The 17,233-nt window shown below is 34.4% G+C and overlaps 1 protein-coding gene across 1 annotated transcript in view; it reads right to left on the bottom strand.

Moving 5' to 3' along the window:
- Positions 1-17,233, bottom strand: part of NUP37 (nucleoporin 37) — a 43,691-nt gene that overhangs the window by 24,702 nt on the left and 1,756 nt on the right. The window contains exons 3-5 of the mRNA XM_059402238.1: positions 8,943-9,067; positions 4,943-5,015; positions 3,087-3,181 (exon numbers count right to left, since the gene is read on the bottom strand). Coding sequence (XP_059258221.1) covers positions 3,087-3,181; positions 4,943-5,015; positions 8,943-9,067 — 293 coding nt within the window. The remainder of the gene's footprint in view (positions 1-3,086; positions 3,182-4,942; positions 5,016-8,942; positions 9,068-17,233) is intronic.

Below are 17,233 nucleotides of genomic sequence, written 5' to 3'. Positions count from 1 at the left end.
TTTCTTCTCTTTTTCCTTCTTTTTCAATGTAGGTATTTACAGACACAATTTCCCTCCTATACATCTTATCAATTTTGCTGTTTATTGACTTTTAGTCATCTCAGAGTACTTTTTTTTTTAAAATATGTCTTTTTTTTTTTTTTTTTTGGTTTTCAAAGACTTTATTTATTTATTTAATAGAAAGAGAAAAATCACAAGTAGGCAGTGAGGCAGGCAGAGAGAGAGGGGGAAGCAGGCTTCCTGCTGAGCAGAGAGCCTGATGTGGGGCTTGATCCCAGGACCCTGAGATCACGATCTGAGTCAAAGGCACAGGCTTACCCCTCTGAGCCACCCCGGTGCCCCCTCAGAGTACTAATTTCCCTTATGATTTCTTCTTCTTTGACTATTTATAGGTTGATATTTAATTTCCACATATTTGTAGATTTTTCAATTTTTCTCTGTTACTGACTTCTAGTTTATTCCACTGCAGTCAAAGAAGGCACTCTGCATGATTTTAATCTGTTAAAATTTATTTAATTTATTTTTAGGCTTAACATACAGTTTATTCTGGAGAATGTTTCATGTGCACTTGAGAAGAATGTACATTCTGCTGATGTTCAAAGTGTTTTGTATACATTTGTTAGGTGTAGTTATTTATAATGTTATTCAAATCCTCTAGTTCCTTATTGACCTTCAGTCTAGTTACTCTACTGAGCATGTATTTTTTTAAGCATGGTATTACCTCCCAAGATGAAACAGGCTCTGCTTATAATTGGACAAGGATTTTATTTATCCAAATGAACAAGTGAAACATGCAGATCCAAACTAATCGGTAGGATTTCTTTAGTATAGTGATAGGAATGATTCCTAGATATAAATAGCTATTTCCATTGCTCAAACTGTAGTTGCCATTTGGATGGTGTCTTTATTAGCAACTTGGCAATTCTATACTTTGATAAATAAAGAGAGTTGTACTGAAATATTTTTCTCTTGTAATCCTATCAGGAGTCCTTCTTTCCTTTGTTACTATGAGAGTGTATGATACCTACTACTCTTCCTTAAACTTCTTGATTTATGCTATTTCTTTTAAAAGTCTTATTTATACTGCTTTTGGCCCAAAAGGTTTGACTTTAATGGCCAATCAGAACTGTCCTTTATTTCTGATTGGTGAACTAAGCTGATGAATTCTAAATTTACCTCCCCAGCTACTGCTAAAATGATGTTATCAACCCCTATATCTCAGTGGCTTACAAAAATAAGCATAAATTTCTTGCTCATGAGTCTGTGGGAAGCTCTGTTTCAAAATGCCAGATAGGTCCATATTCGTTCCATGTGTTTCTCATTGCGGACAATGAGAAACCAGTAGCTATCTAGACATGCTCATCTTATAGAAGACAGAGGACAGTAAGTTAAGACAAACCAGGTAAATCATTTAAATATCTGCTTGCATCACAGCTGCTAACATTGTATCAGCCTAAGCAAGTCACATAGCTAAGCCCAATAGTGTGGGAAAATCTCCTCCATTCTTGTGAAAGGGGGAGGGAGAGTAAGTATTTGCTGAACAATAACATCATCAACCACAGTCTAGCAAAATAAGGCAATTAGGGGCAACACAGTACGTTTTTAAAAAAAGTTATGTTTATTTAAAGGACTTACTTTGAAGTTAAGTCTTTCTCCTTTTTAGAGTAATATTGTTCTTACTTTCATAAAATGATGGCAATAATAGAAAGCAGTAGACCTTTTAAAATTCTTATTACTTGACAAAATAAAAAACTGGCAACCTTCTGTCAGTCCCAAAATTTTAGGACAATTTTACTACGCTACAAAAACCCAAAACTCTACTACAAGAAAAAAAGTAATCATAGACCACTGAATGTAATCCCAGGTCTCTGGCTAATATTCCCTATTCAGAGGCTATCCTTTGGCTTTCAAAGGCACTCATTTTCACCCTTCTCAGGTTTCATTATTCCAAATGCTTGTGATTAGGAAAGTTCAGGAGTTAGAGAATGAAAATGTCATTATTTATATCTAGTGATCTAATCTAACTTTTTACTCTAAAAATGGTCCCATTTACTCTTCAGGTCTCTAAATAAACTTGGTTTTGTAACACTTGAGGCCCTAAAATCTTAATGGCATGTAAATCTTTCATGTCCTTGACATGAAAATTTTAATAGGCAGTACATAAAGAATAATGGCCTATGACTCTATAACTTTAAAAAGATGAGCTATTATGATTAAAATTTAAAAAGTAGCCAGTGGCTTTACTTCCAGTGTGAAAGGACACATATTTAACGGTTTTATATATATATATATATACACACACACACACACACACACACACACACACACACACACAAAGTATTTATGAATACTAATGATTTTGTCATAGTCTTACCAAACATTAAAATTATATAAAATAGCAGAGCTGTGTTTTTTTCTCCCCCCTCATAGTACTGCTAAAGCAAGTGAAGCAATTGGCATGCTTATAGAATTCCATTTCACTCCTAACTCCTCAGCTTATTTCCACCTCCTACTCTTGCTGTCATCTTGTTGTTTTACTTGGGATATTCTCTAGCTTTAAGCAATATTAAAAAATGTCATAGCTATCTCATCCATTCCAAACTAGGGGTGGAGTTGAATAGGATATTGAAATGCATTATATCTGCAGAAAGCCTTATATAGAAACTTCCAAATTAGTCAAAACAGGAAATTTCCTGTGAGTCTTACTTTAGCAAATGAGATTTGCAATTCATTTATAAACATTATCTTATCAGACAGGATCTGTGAAATAACTTCATAATATGGCAGTTGCCTTTTATTATCTTACTGCTCTTACCCAATATTAGAGAATTTGACACAATACATATTTAAATTTCATAAATATACAAATCTACAATAAGAGGCAGAGAGGGAAGTTTTCACTAACTGGAATTCACCAGTTTTGAAACTCATGTTTGTGCCATGCTTACAATTTAAATAAAGTATGCATCTTTTACAACATCTTACAGAGTATATACAGGAGCTAAATTTTCTGTAATTTTTATAATGTAATTCTCATTAAAATAGGATAAAAATTGAAAAGTGTGGTTTAAACCTAAGTAACATACCTGCAGGTATGATCATCACTCACACTTGCAATTTCTTGGCCTTCTTTGGGATCAAACACCAAACCATTAATGAAATCTGAATGGCCCTCTAAAACCTGACATCAGGGGAAAAGGTAGTAAGAATACAGAAAAAAAAAATCTACAAAATTTCTACCTAATATTTTTACTTCACTGCCTTAAAAGCTTTCACTGCATGCTTCCCTTTTCTATAAATATTTCTTAAGCAATCTGCTATTTTTAAGGCATGATTTATACACCCACTTTTTCTGGAAGGTTTATCTTGGAAAGAAGCTGATCATTCAACACACGCTATTAGCTTGATCTTTCTTTTCTAGTATGCATTTCTTATAAAAACACACACACACTTTTTTACTGTACCTGTCCTCATCTTACCTCCTCTCTTACTTGTTACATAAATCTTAAATAAAAATTAAAGCTAGAAGAAATTTCTAGGGGCACTGCACTGAGATAGAATCCCAAGTCATACCTACTGTTCTGCATACTAACAACTTGATAAACATAGTATGGGTTTCACTTTATGGGGTCTTTATTTACTTTCCTCTATGTAACTGCCAGCACTGGAGACAAGTTAGTATTAGAAGCCCATAACCACAACAACCCAGAAATTCATTTTTGTTTTGTGGTGAGAACATTAAAGATCTACTCTCTTAGCAACTTCAAGTATACAACCCATACTATTAACTATACATATTATGCTGCACATTTGGTTTGCAGAATTTATTTACCTTATAACTGGAAGTTTGGTACTCTTTGACCAACATCTCCCCATCTCCCCCAGCAACAACCATTTTACTCTCTGTTCCTATGAGTTTGGCTTTTTAAAAATCCACCTATAAGTGAGATCATACAGTATTTGTCTTTCTCTTATTTTACAGGGTTATTCATTATACTAATAGAAAACACATATATAGAACTTAATATGTACAAAACGTTCTGTTTTGTATGAATTAGCTCAGTCAATCAATGCTCATAACCTTCTGAGACAGATGCTATTATTATGCTCATTTTATAGATAAGGAACTGAGCACAAAGAAATTAGGAACTTGACCAGTCATACTGTTATTTACATGATAGAATTAGGCAATCTGGATCCTGTGTCTGTGCTCTTAAGCGCTTTATAATCCCACCTTACCCTACATGCTGCACTCGAAGTTCTCTCGAAGTTTGACTCTCAACTCTATGTGTGTTCATGTCTATTGTACTCTTACTATACCCAAATGTGAATTTCTAAATCCGCCTCATTTGCTGTGCCTACCTAATATTTTAATAAATATCAGATTTATAATCTGTAGTCCTTACTATAGCCAAAAATAGAGTAAATGAGATCCTGAATTATATACTTTAAAGATGAAAATTAAACATTTTATTATTTTTAAAGATTTTATTTATTTATTTGACAAAAAGAAAGGGAACACAAGCAAGGGGAGAGGGAGAGGGAGAAGCAGGCTTCCCACTGAGCAGAGAGCCCAACGTGGGTCTTGATCCCAGGACCCTGGGATCATGACCTGAGCCGAAGGTAGGCACTTAACGATTGTGCCACCCAGGCAACCCTCAAACATTTCAAACTGAGATAAATCCAAGTAAAAAGGCATAAATAATGTTTTAAGGGGCGCCTGTGTGGCTCAGCGGGTTAAGCCTCTGCCTTTGGCTCAGGTCATGATCTCAGGGTTGTAGGATGGAGCCCTGCATCAGGCTCTCTGCTCAGCAGGGAGCCTGCTTCCCCCTCTCTCCACCTGCCTCTCTGCCTACTTGTGATCTCTGTCTGTCAAATAAATAAAATATTGAAAAAAAAATGTTTTAAAATAAAGAGTTATGAATTATACTTGTCAACATACCTTATACTCATTTTTATCTTGAAGATCTGAAGTAAATAATCTTATTTTCATATCAGCAGCTGAAGTACAAAATCTGGAAGTGAAAAAACAAAAACCAATTCAAATCAATGACTAGAGCTACAAGCAGAAACAACAATGAATCTCACATACATAATGCTAAGTGAACAAAGCAGGATAAAAAAAGGATATTATTATTCCATTTGTATGAATGTTCATAAGTAGGAAAAAATAAACTATATTGTTTTAGGGATGGATACATAGCCGATAAAACTATTTAAAAAAGAAAGAAAATAACTGTCACAATAAACATGAGCTTAATTATCTTTAAGGGTAAGGGAGAAGGATGATTTGGGAGGGGCACAATGGGGACCCTGGGTGCTAGGAATATTCTGTTTCTTGACCTGGGTGATCATTACAGATGTTTGTTTACAACAGTTTGTTTTACAATACAATAGTAAAACAAAACTTTTACAATAAACTGTGTATGTACCTTTTTGCACTTTTGGCATTATGCTCCATTTCATAACACAAATAAAAGGTAAGAATAACTAAAAAGCAAAGCTTATCTACCCAATTCTTCTCCTTTGAATTTCTCCCATTATTATTTTGGATATTCATATTTTCACATCCAGAGGCAACTCTAGAACAGACTTGCTACAACAACATTACTAATGTGAGCTCTCCTAATACTTAGGTCATAAGAAATCATTTTAAAATCTCTCTTCAAAATATCATTTCTAAAATAGAAAAAGATTACTTTAGAAGGTTTCTAAAAGAAATATCCCAAGCAAAAGGTTTATAAAGTATTAGTAGATGATAAGGCCAAGTTCAGTAAAAACATCAGAGAAGAAAGGACTTACAGGGGTCAAAGATTATTTACAAAAAAAAAAAAAAAATTAATGAAAGAATCTTATTAAAAGAAAAAAACAAACAGACACACATACACAACTTTATGGCAAACTTTATGTTGTTCCACTTTTCTCCAAACTTTGCTGCTCGAGTTTAAGTAAGTATATTTACACCATCCTTTAATTAAACCATAAAGCGTCAGCGAATAAAAGTAAGGTGAAGCATTACTTTCCAGCAAGTGTGAAGAAAAGCAAGCAGGGATGAACAGAGAGAGAGAGAGAGCAGAACTGAAGGCAACTAAATGCTAAAGATAAAACACTAGGAATGGGTTCTTTCTAGCTGTAAGTTAAGCTAACAATAAGACAGATCCCAAGTTATACCTCACTCATCTTTTTTTTTTTTAAGATTTTATTTATTTGAGAGAGAGAGAATGAGAGGGAACATGAGAAGTGGTGGGTCAGAGGGAGAAGCAGACTCCCTGCTGAGCAGGGAGCCTGATGCAGACTCGATCCTGGGACTCCAGGATCATGACCTGATCTGAAGGTAGTCGCTTAACCAACGAAGCCACCCAGGCGCCCCATGAGTCATCTTAATACATATTATTAATACATATTAATACATTTTATATGTGTGTGTGTGTATATATGTATATATGTGTGTGTGTGTATGTGTGTGTATAATATATATGTATGTATATATATACACACATTTATATATGTACTAATAGTACATATATAAATGTACAAAAGTACATTTGTATAAATGTATAAAAATGTATATACAAATGTATAAATGTACATTTATACATATATAAATTTATACATATATGTATACATTTATACATATATACATTCATATATAATATCATGGGGCACCTGGGTGGCTCAGTGGGTTAAAGCCTCTGCTTTCAGCTCAGGTCATGATCCCAGGGTCTTGGGATCAAGCCCCACATCGGGCTCTCTGCTTGGCAGGGAGCCTGCTTCCTCCTCTCTCCCTGCCTGCCTCTCTGCCTGCTTGTGGTCTCTATCTGTCAAATAAATAAATAAAATCTTTAAAAAAAATATCATGTATTTCTTATTTTACTTTATTATTTATTTTATTTTATGTATATATGTATGTAAAGTAAAATAAGAAATACATTATAGATATAGAAGTAAAGTAAAACAAGAAATACAAATATAGTTTAATCACAATTGTGTGAAGTTATTTATGAAAAAATAGGATACTGGGTGTAGAAATGGCCTTTAAAAATATTTTGTATATTCCAAATTTGATACAGTAAATGTGTAATGTTTTATAATAAAATATTTGATTTATTTAAAAACAAAACTGTGCAGTTGGCTTGCTCTAAAAATATTGTCTTTAAAATTGATGGCTGGTTAATATTCTGAATTTATCATAAATATTTGCAGAAAAAATCTGAAGCTGCTTATCAGACAACATCAACAAAAAAGATGAAACAATAACAGCATATGTCATTTTATGATGTTACAGGCATCAAGCAGAACCATGGAGGAAGATAGTTTGTCTAGCTTTCAAGATCTGCTAAAAAATGCAGAAGCTAACTGACTCGTTTAACTCCAGATTTTGAGAACACTTTCTTTTAATATAAAAGGAAATGAACAGCAAACTGGCTATTAACAATGATATATGTATATTAACAAGTGCTGTTGTGTGGATTATTTAAAATTCGGTTAGCTAAAATCTGTACAGCTTCTAAAAGAAAACAGAACATCTTCACAATCTTGTTGTAGGCAAATATTCTTTAGATAGGAAATAGAATGTATATGAAAAGGTGCTCAAAATCATGAGTCATCAGGGAAATGAAATTGTGGTTCCAAAAATAATGGCTAAAATAAAGACTGACAACAATAAATGCTGAAGAGCTGGTAGAGCAAGTTGAACCTCTCTAGATTAACTGGTGGGGATATAAAACAGTAGAACCACTATGGAAACTGGTACTTTCTTAAAATGTTAAAAAAACATTCAACCACCCTCTGATTTAGCAGTTCTACTCCCAAGAATAAGGAAACCATGTATCTACTAAGAGCTATATATTCAGGGGTGCTGACAGCAACTTAACAGTTGAAAACTGGAAACTGTCTGGTGTCTACTTAGAGGAGAATGGATAAACAAACAGTGGTATTTATACCATGTAATGGAATACTTTTCAAAAATAAAAAGAATCAAAGAATCACTGGTAGTTGTAACATGAATAAATCTCAAAAACAACAAATGAGGCACAAAAGTATATTCTGCATGATTCCACTTATATGAAGTTCTAGAATAGGCAAAATTCACTTCTGAAAATTAGATTAATGGTTGCTTTGGTAGAAGATGGGGTACAAGGATTGACTGGGAAGGAGTACTAAGAAACTTCTGAAGTGATGGAAATGCTATGTATTATCAGGATATGGGTTATATAAGTGTATGCATGGCAACACTGATTAAATGGTACCCTTAGAAGTTGAGAATTTCACTGTATGTGAATTATCCCTCAATTAAAAAAAATTAGGTTAGTTCAGTAAGAGCTAACTAATGGTTGCTATATTGTTTACTAAAAGAAGGCATATCTTTTAGATTTGGAATCTGTGGAAGCAAGGTTAGTGTTTCGTAACAAACATTAAACAATCTGACACATTGCCTTTGTGAAGAAGGCCTCAGCAGGTACTGTCAAGATTTTTCTCAAAAAGGAATTGTTCTTTTCAATGCTTTCATAAAAACTGAAGCCCAAGGATTAGAATTATAGTTTTATATACTGTTAAACAAGAAAATGTGACACTGGCCTCTGTAGCAGTAAGGTTCATTAATGTCTCAATCAAATCTACTTATTTTAACAGTTATACTTTCAATAAGTGGTAAACTCAGAGAAGAATCTGTGAAGACTTCAAATGATTCAGATGAAACTCAGTAAAGAGCTTTGTAGTCAGGCCCCAACACATATTCAAGGCATCACTACCATGTTGCATATTTAAATCACAAATTCCGATAGTAAGACTAAATTAAGAAATAATGGCCAATGTTAAAAGATCTAATATCTGAAATTGGGAAAAATGGAAATGGAGGAAAAAAAGTCCTAATCATCAAAGGCTTCAGATCACTTAAAACAAAGGACATTAATAAATACTGCACTTAATAGTTTTAAACTTACTTGATTACTGGAGGCAATGAATCAAGTCTAGTTTCTGGGCTCCACGCTATGCCATCGACCCTGACTCCATGCTGAAATGTTCGTAGTGTTTTATATTGAATTCCTTCAACGTCTGCTTCTTCCTCCTAAGCATATACAGTAAATGTTTTAAGTTATGAAAACAAACACTATAACATTCTGATTTTACCATAATGAAGAATTTATCAGGAGGCCTTATATATGCTTTTGAGAAGTTCAAAAACAGATTAGATATAGAGATTTAACTGGTTAGCTGAGCAAGTGACAACAAAAATAGCTCAAACTGTCTAAGTCTTGTGGAAAACACTGTAGGACAACTAAAAACAAACAGTAAATATATTATTTTTTTTACACAGCATTATATAAAGCACTATACATATGTAAGATGTTACAAATTGTTCATCTAATATTGTTATGGACTATGAATAGGGAATATGTTAATACAATCTGGTTAATTTAATCTTTTGGATACAAGATTCTGGTTTAGATATTTAAAGTCAGCTTATTTACCTGCTTTGGTACTACCAAAGTAATTTCAGTTTATTTCATGGGAAGATGAGGAAAAAATGAATTTTGAAGTATTTAGGTCTGGAAATAGGGATAATCACCTGAAAAACCTTCCCATTGTAAAAATAATGTAACGCAGCTATCTTAAGTACTGCTGTCCACATCCAAAAACTAACAGGTTCAGTTTGCAGGAAAAAAAGATAAAGTTTAGTGCCTGCACAAGGAAGGATGATTGGAGACTTCTGCAAAGATCCAGGTCCTTTAAAGGGGAAGTAGGAAAAAAAACTCCAAACCAAAAGTGCCATGCAAAATATCTACCATGGGTGAAGGCTAAAAGAGAAAAGCCACTTATGAGAAATCTCTACCATTAGCTGGCTGTAATATGAGTCTGTAGCTTGAATTCACATTAGTTATGTGCTCCAGAAAATGACAATTGATTTCAAAATGGTCATATGTTGGTAGTGGCCCAGAGCACCTGACAGACAAAGGCAAATTCTCTTTGGATGAACTACCTCTACCCAGGTCTCAAAAAGTTACCACAGATATAGTTCAATCAAATATGATCTTATACAAATGCACTCAAACATGTGAAAACAAAGAACCACAAACACAAGTATGAGTAAGCAACAAGAGATTACCAAGAATGATAAGGCAGCTTTTAAAAAGAAACAAATAAAACATTTAGATGAAAATATCATAAGGAAAAAAAAATGCTTACAGCAACTGGAATACAGACTTGAAAAAATTACTCAGAATGCAGAAAAGAGAAGGCAAAAAAAAAAGTTAAAAGGGATTCAGTGAGAAGTTCCACTATATATCTCATTTGGGTTGTAGAGGAGTAAATAAGGGGAATGAGCGAAGAGGCAATATTTGAAGATGAAGAGATAATAACAAAGGATCCTCCATACTTGATGACAGGCACCAATACATATATATAGATAGAACAATATGTCCCAGACAGCTTAAATAAAATCCGCAGGCAGATACAACATAGTGCAACTTCAGAATGCACACACAAACTCTCATGATATAAATTTGTGTGTATGTGTACACACAGACTGAGGGAGGGAGCGGAGGGGGGAGGGAGGTAAAAGAAAGCAGGACGAGGATGGGGCTTTTAGAACAGCAACCAGAAAGAAAAGACAGGTTTCCCATATAAGAGATTTCCTATAAAAGAATTAGAACCATAGACTTCTTGGCACATAGTTTTTTTAAACAACAAATTCATGAAGATAGTGGAACAAGATCTTCAAAACAATGACAGAAAAAAGTTTAGGGCTATACACACAACCATACTGTTTTTCAAGAATGAAGTTGTATTAAATATATTTTCAGAGAAACGAAAACCAAGGCTTAAGCATCAGCAAACCCTCACTAAAAGATCTCCTAGAGCAGAGGATGGCAAACTATGGCTGGGCCAAATTTGGTCTATGCGTTGGCTTTGTACAGCCCATGAACTGAGAATTTATATATATATATATATTTTTTTTTCTTTTTTTTAAAGATTTATTTGAGAGAGAGAGAGAGAGAGCGCGAGCGTGCACAAGAGAGGATAGAAGCAGGTTCCCTGCTGACCAGGGAGCCCAGTACAGGGCTTGATCCCAGGACTCTGGGAACGTGACCTGAGTTGAAGGCAGGCGCTTAACTGACAGAGCCACCCAGGTACCCCCTCATTTTTGTATTTTTAAGGAGTTGTAGAAAACAAAGAACAATTTGCAACAGGTACTGTTTAGTGGCTGGAAAAACCTAAAATATTCACTATCTGGCCCTTTACACAAAGAACTTAGTAATAAACTTTTTCTTGTAGTAAAGGGTGTACTTTTATTACATCCTTTACTACAAAATGACCCCAGAAGGCCTGAGATTTAAGGAACAGTGAGTAAAAATCAAAGGCAAACAGATGGGTTAATCTAAACAAATATTAGCCCTATAACACATAATTTGTGGCTTAAAATGAAAAGAAATACAACTGAGGACTAAAATATGACAGTAATGTAAGTCTGGAGGAGGAGATAGTTCAAGAGTCAAAGATCCTTATTTTGTTCATGAAGAAGTTAAAGATTAAAAAAAAAAGATTTTATTTATTTGTCAGAGAGAGAGAGAGAGAGACAGCACAGCAGGGAGAGCAACAGGCAGGGAGAGGGGGAAAGCAGGTTTATTGAGCAGGGAGCTGGATGCAGGGCTTGATCCCGGGACACTGGGATCATGATCTGAGCAGAACTTAGATGTTTAAGGACTGAGCCACCCAGGTGCCCAAATATATTAATTCCGACTTTGTCTAATTAAGTATGCATGGTAAAGTGTCTTTGGTAACCATTAAAAGAGGAGAAACAGCATGCAAAACCTCCAAATTATCAGGGAGGAGAACAATGAAAGGAGGAGGTAACAAAACACAAACAGAAGACAACAGAATATGCATTCTGGCAATGTTTTCAAGAGTAAAAAAATTAACAATAAACCACACAGCCAATAGAAGAATAGACAGGTTAATCATGCTATATGTGCTAAATATACCATACAACAATGGAAGCAAATGAATTGTGACATAGAGTATTCTAACAAATACAATGTTAATAGCAACACATGGTAGAAGAAAATAATACAGAATAATTTCATTGATAAAATTTGAAACATGAAAGCCAATATACTCCTTTGTAAGACCTACATATATGGTAACTCTATAAAGTAAAAACAAAGTAAAACAACACAAAATCTCGGGCATGATTACCACTTGAAGGTGAGAAGGAAAGGCAGTAAGGGAAGAACACCTGGAGGGCTTCAGAAGAATTACTAATGTTCTATTTCTTTAGCTGGGTAGTAGGCATCCAGGAATCTATTTTATTGTTCTTTATACCTTATATAGATAACATATATTTTAAAATACTTTTTATAGGCTTGAAAATATTAAGTTTAAAAACTGTTTTGTTATTTAAATCAATACCCCAACTGGATCTAGAGACTGCAGCAAAATTTTTCATGACAAATTTTTCCAAGGACTCCTCTGTATTAAGTGATACAATTATCTTTTCTAAGTTTATAGAATTATAAAATAACACCAGGGGAAAAATCTAGAGCAGGCAAAACTTACTTAAGCGATACATATGTCTACATAGATAGGATATTATCTGAAGGTCTGTTCTAAGAATTTCATTCATCCTGAATCTAAATGCAAGGTTTAAGTGAATCCTATTGAATGTGTTGATTTTTCCAGGATAAAATGTCCTTGGGATCCTAACAAAGCCGTTTGTTTCACAAATACATTCCACATGGTTTTCTCTACATAATTCTAATGCCCCTTGAAAAATAACTTTAAATTTCAGACGAACTTGAGTTTAACAGCATAAGTTTTTCCATAAATGAAAATAGGAAATAGAAATGCACTTATCAAAAAAAGAAAAACACTGTCAAATTTTGTGACTTCATAATCTGTGTGTATAACTGTATGGCTAACAGCCAGATATGCCAAGGCAGCAACCACTAAGCAATTTTAAAATCAGGTTAAGAGCCTAATCATAGCTGACTTCATAGTTTGGGTTACATCTATTTTTCCACACTGGACTAATCAATCTTCTAAAAATGAAGTTTTTACCATCAAAACACAGATTACTGTGCTACTGTAACAACAGTGTTGACAATTAGGTCCTATAATTTGTTACCCAAAGTATATATAGAGTTATTGGATGGCCACGGAGATAAATAAATCCCAGGGATTGTATAGCTTGAGCTTTATGTTATTACCAGTGAAACCTTTTTTCCTGGCAGCAATGTCTGCCGCTGAGCCAACTAAAAGGTCAGGGTGTGTGTGTGGTATAGGCAGAGACAAATGCTATTTTGGGTTTAGTCTGGGGTGTAGGCAGTATTGTATAGGCAGGAAATTAAGATCCTTTGGAAAACTTGCTGCAATACAAATCCTTATAGAAGGCTCTGGTGTGCTTGAGGTTGGGGCAAAGCCAGGTTGATGAAAGGGCTCTTGTAAGGGTTTGTAATTGGCAGGCCCTCCCACCATACCCAGTTAAGGCCAAATACAGACTTTTAGTCAGATGAGACTGTAAAGTTTACCTAGTCCACTTCTTTCACCTCACACTTGAATTTATGTAACATCTGGAGAGTCTGCATAACCTTTCTCTGAACATTCTCAGTGACAGGGAACTAGCTACTTCTTGGGGGAGCTTATTCAACTCAAGTTAGACCTTGAATTAGAATTGAAGTTCTAATTCTAAGAGCTCTCTTTAACATTAAAACCAAATCTGTTTTCCTGTAAATTCTACTAATTGCTCCAAATTCTGCTTCCTGGAACCATATAGATGAAATCTACTTCAGTGAAGACAAGTATTTGGCCACAGCTGATCTTAGGTGAACACATTTAAAGAAGATTCAGTGTCAGTCTTAAAGCACTATAAGCCACAACTTCACCAGACAGAACTGATGAATAACACAAAATATATTTACCATTCTGAGTCTAATCCCTCTTTCACATGGCAGTTTTAAACATTTTAATACCATTCTGAAATGTCTTCAAATACGTGATCTCATTTGCATCATAACATACATTGCTGAGAAATGAAGTAAAGATTAAAGGATATAGAGCTATGCTGTCCAATATGGTAGCCACTAGCCACATGGGGTTATTAAGCACTTGAAATACAGCTAGTTCAAACCGTGCATACTTTATAGAGTACAAAATCCACACCAGATTTAAGACTTAGTTTAAAAAGTATATAAAATATCTCATTAATTTTTTATGTTGGTTACACATGAAATATTTTGGATATGCTGGGTAAAATAATACATTAAAATTAATTTCATCTGACTTTTACTTCTTATAATGTGGTCACTACAACACTTAAATTTATATTTGTGGCTCACACTGTATTTCTACTGGACAGCACCGAATTAACTCCTTTTGGCAGTTTAATCATTGCACTGTTTCATAGTGAACATCCAGATGACTAAAAACTGTTAAGTCACAATTGTCCCTTTTAGCTTCAGCAGTCTATCATTTTAAGACTTTATTAAATTTTAGCTTGTTCAACTTGGCACATTAACCCAATCTATTAAATACTTAAACTCTAAGCACAGTGTCTGGCATACAACAGGTACTCAATAAATACTTGTTAAGTGGAATTTATCATTCAAAGCATTAGGTATTCTTCTCAGCTTCACGTTCTACATAAATTCAATGTGCTTGTTTAAATCAAATGTTCTCGAAATTCAAGTCCCTAATTCATTATTGGTGATCCTTTGAATAGACTTTGAAACTTTCATGTTCCCTCTACCCTTTGCACATAGGACTTCTTATAACAGTTTTCTTACTGCATGGTTTTACACTTAAACATCTTGAGGTCAGGATCCTTGCTTTTTTAACATAGGTATTACCAGTTCTATTTTGCACTTAATATTTGACAAATACATGACACCAATTAATAGTACAACATTCAGCTCAAATTTCCAACATATTCAAAAGAACACCATAAGATTCTGAAAAATGCTTTGTTGAAATTTAAATCTACCGTATTGACAGTGTTTTCCTAGGAGTCTTAGAAAGAGGATTGCCTTTCCAACAGGCATGTGGAAAACTTTCAATTCAATTTACCTTTACTTAGTTTTCTCAGACAAGAAGCATGAAATTGGATGCTATGGAACTTGAAGTTTCTAACATGATAGAATAGAAACAATGCTTAATAGTGTTTAATTAGATAACAAAATAACTTTAAAGGGAAACAATAATATATTATGAATCCTCAAGGGCAAATTATTGGGACTCGAATCTCTTCCAGAACTGTTAGAATTATGGCTTCAATCTATCTGAATAGCAGCATCAAAGGAAAAGGGGTTTATTAAATGGGGTCTACAGCTTGTTTTTTCATTTACTAGTCATATAAATCCCCGAACTTCTTTGACGTACAACGGGAACTCTGGACAGGGACAGTTGCTTAATTTTATTGCCAGTACTTGGCACAGAAACTTGCCAAGTTGATAAAATTCAATTCTTTCTTTAGGTAGTTTGGCTGTAAGACCTAGATTGCCAATCTGACAGGTCTGAGGATCAACAAGGACAATGCGCGAGACAGGACAGAGCAATACAAATGTTTTTTGCTAGTTCTTTCTTCTCCATCGTCTTTTTCTCTCTCTGCCACTCATCACCTTTTTTCCCCCCGATTTTTTTTCTCCCTTCTTGACTTTCTCATTTCTTAGCTGAACATAAATTAGAGATAAAACATATCTTTTCAGTATTTTTTTAAATACAATTCTGTATTCAGTTCTTAATTTTAAAAGTAATGAAAACTTAGTTTCACCCGTAGGGAGCTCCTTTATTCTTTTGTGGGTTAGTAGCCTGCACCAGAAAAATGGTTTTACCATCAGTCTTTTTCAAGAGTGTATTATATTATTTCTCCTAATCATGTGGACTTTTTATGATCCTAACTAAGTAGTCCAGCTAAAGTCAGGCCATGGGTCACTTAGCCTGAAAGCTAGCAATTTCTACCCCAATCCTAAGAGACAATGTGGGAAAATGTAAGAGCTCTTGTATTCTACTCAGACACCAAAAAAATGAAGCCTTTAATTCATACTTTTTCCTTAGCATAAATATGCATGCAGTCTAATTTTATATAACTTTACTTAATGCACTGTAAAGTGCTAAACTGCATTTATGATGTCAAAACAGTATACTGAAATAAAATACTGCCTCCTGAGTAAAAAATAATGTTTACAATAGTACTACTTTAGTGGTAAAGTTACTTCAAATCTTTGAAAACTGATCAATGCCAAATTACCTCACCGATTAATCTTAATTTGAGAAATATTGTTTTAGGAATAATATTCTGGTAAACAAATTATTAGCCAAAATTTCTAAGGGCTGAACTCACATTGTTTAGATTCTTTCACATGTGGAACTGGCTTTTCTGTAAGAAAACATCGTATGTGCTCACCACAATGCAATCTTGCTTTGGTGATTAAATATGGGCTGGTGCTGGGGGGCAACACTGACCAGATTAGTGACAGTTAAATTTTATATATATATATGTTAATTGTGCCAGATGCCTTCTAGGAACGTTACATGACATACTAACTACATTTTCACAAAACCCTATTAAGTATTATTTTCCTCATTTTTATAGAAGAGAGGTTAAGTACCTGCTCAGCATCATATAGTTATTTATTTTTTTTTTTTTAAAGATTTTATTTATTTATTTGACAGAGAGAAATCACAAGTAGATGGAGAGGCAGGCAGAGAGAGGGAGGGAAGCAGGCTCTCCGCTGAGCAGAGAGCCCGATGCGGGACTCGATCCCAGGACTCTGAGATCATGACCTGAGCCGAAGGCAGCGGCTTAACCCACTGAGCCACCCAGGCGCCCTCAGCATCATATAGTTATTAAGAGGTAAAGACAGGCAGAAGTAAAAACCCAAGCATTTTGGCTCCAGAGTTCATTGTCTTAATGACTATGCCAAATTTCCTGTTCAATTAACAGGGTCCCATACTGTGTCTATTCTGGATGTATGCTTTAGATGTACAAAAACCATGAGAGCATACTAATACAGAAGCTGAATATCACAACAGCTGTAAAATCTCCTGGAGGATCATTCTTTAGGCTTGTTTCCTATGTCAAAGTGGAATGTAGAAAAACTGGGTTAAGTAATTACTTAGGTCTCATTTGAGACCTAGTTTTCTCTGTACATACCAAATGTTCAGTTAGCCACAACCTTCAATTACCAGAATATTCCATTTCCAAACACGAGGCAAAAAGAGAAGCCTCATAGTCTTTTTT

The sequence above is a fragment of the Mustela nigripes genome, chromosome 6, assembly GCF_022355385.1.
Source record: "Mustela nigripes isolate SB6536 chromosome 6, MUSNIG.SB6536, whole genome shotgun sequence".
Classification (NCBI taxonomy): Eukaryota; Metazoa; Chordata; class Mammalia; order Carnivora; family Mustelidae; genus Mustela; species Mustela nigripes.
The sequence above is the reverse complement of the archived record's forward strand: the minus strand, read 5'-3'. Positions and strand labels throughout refer to the sequence as shown.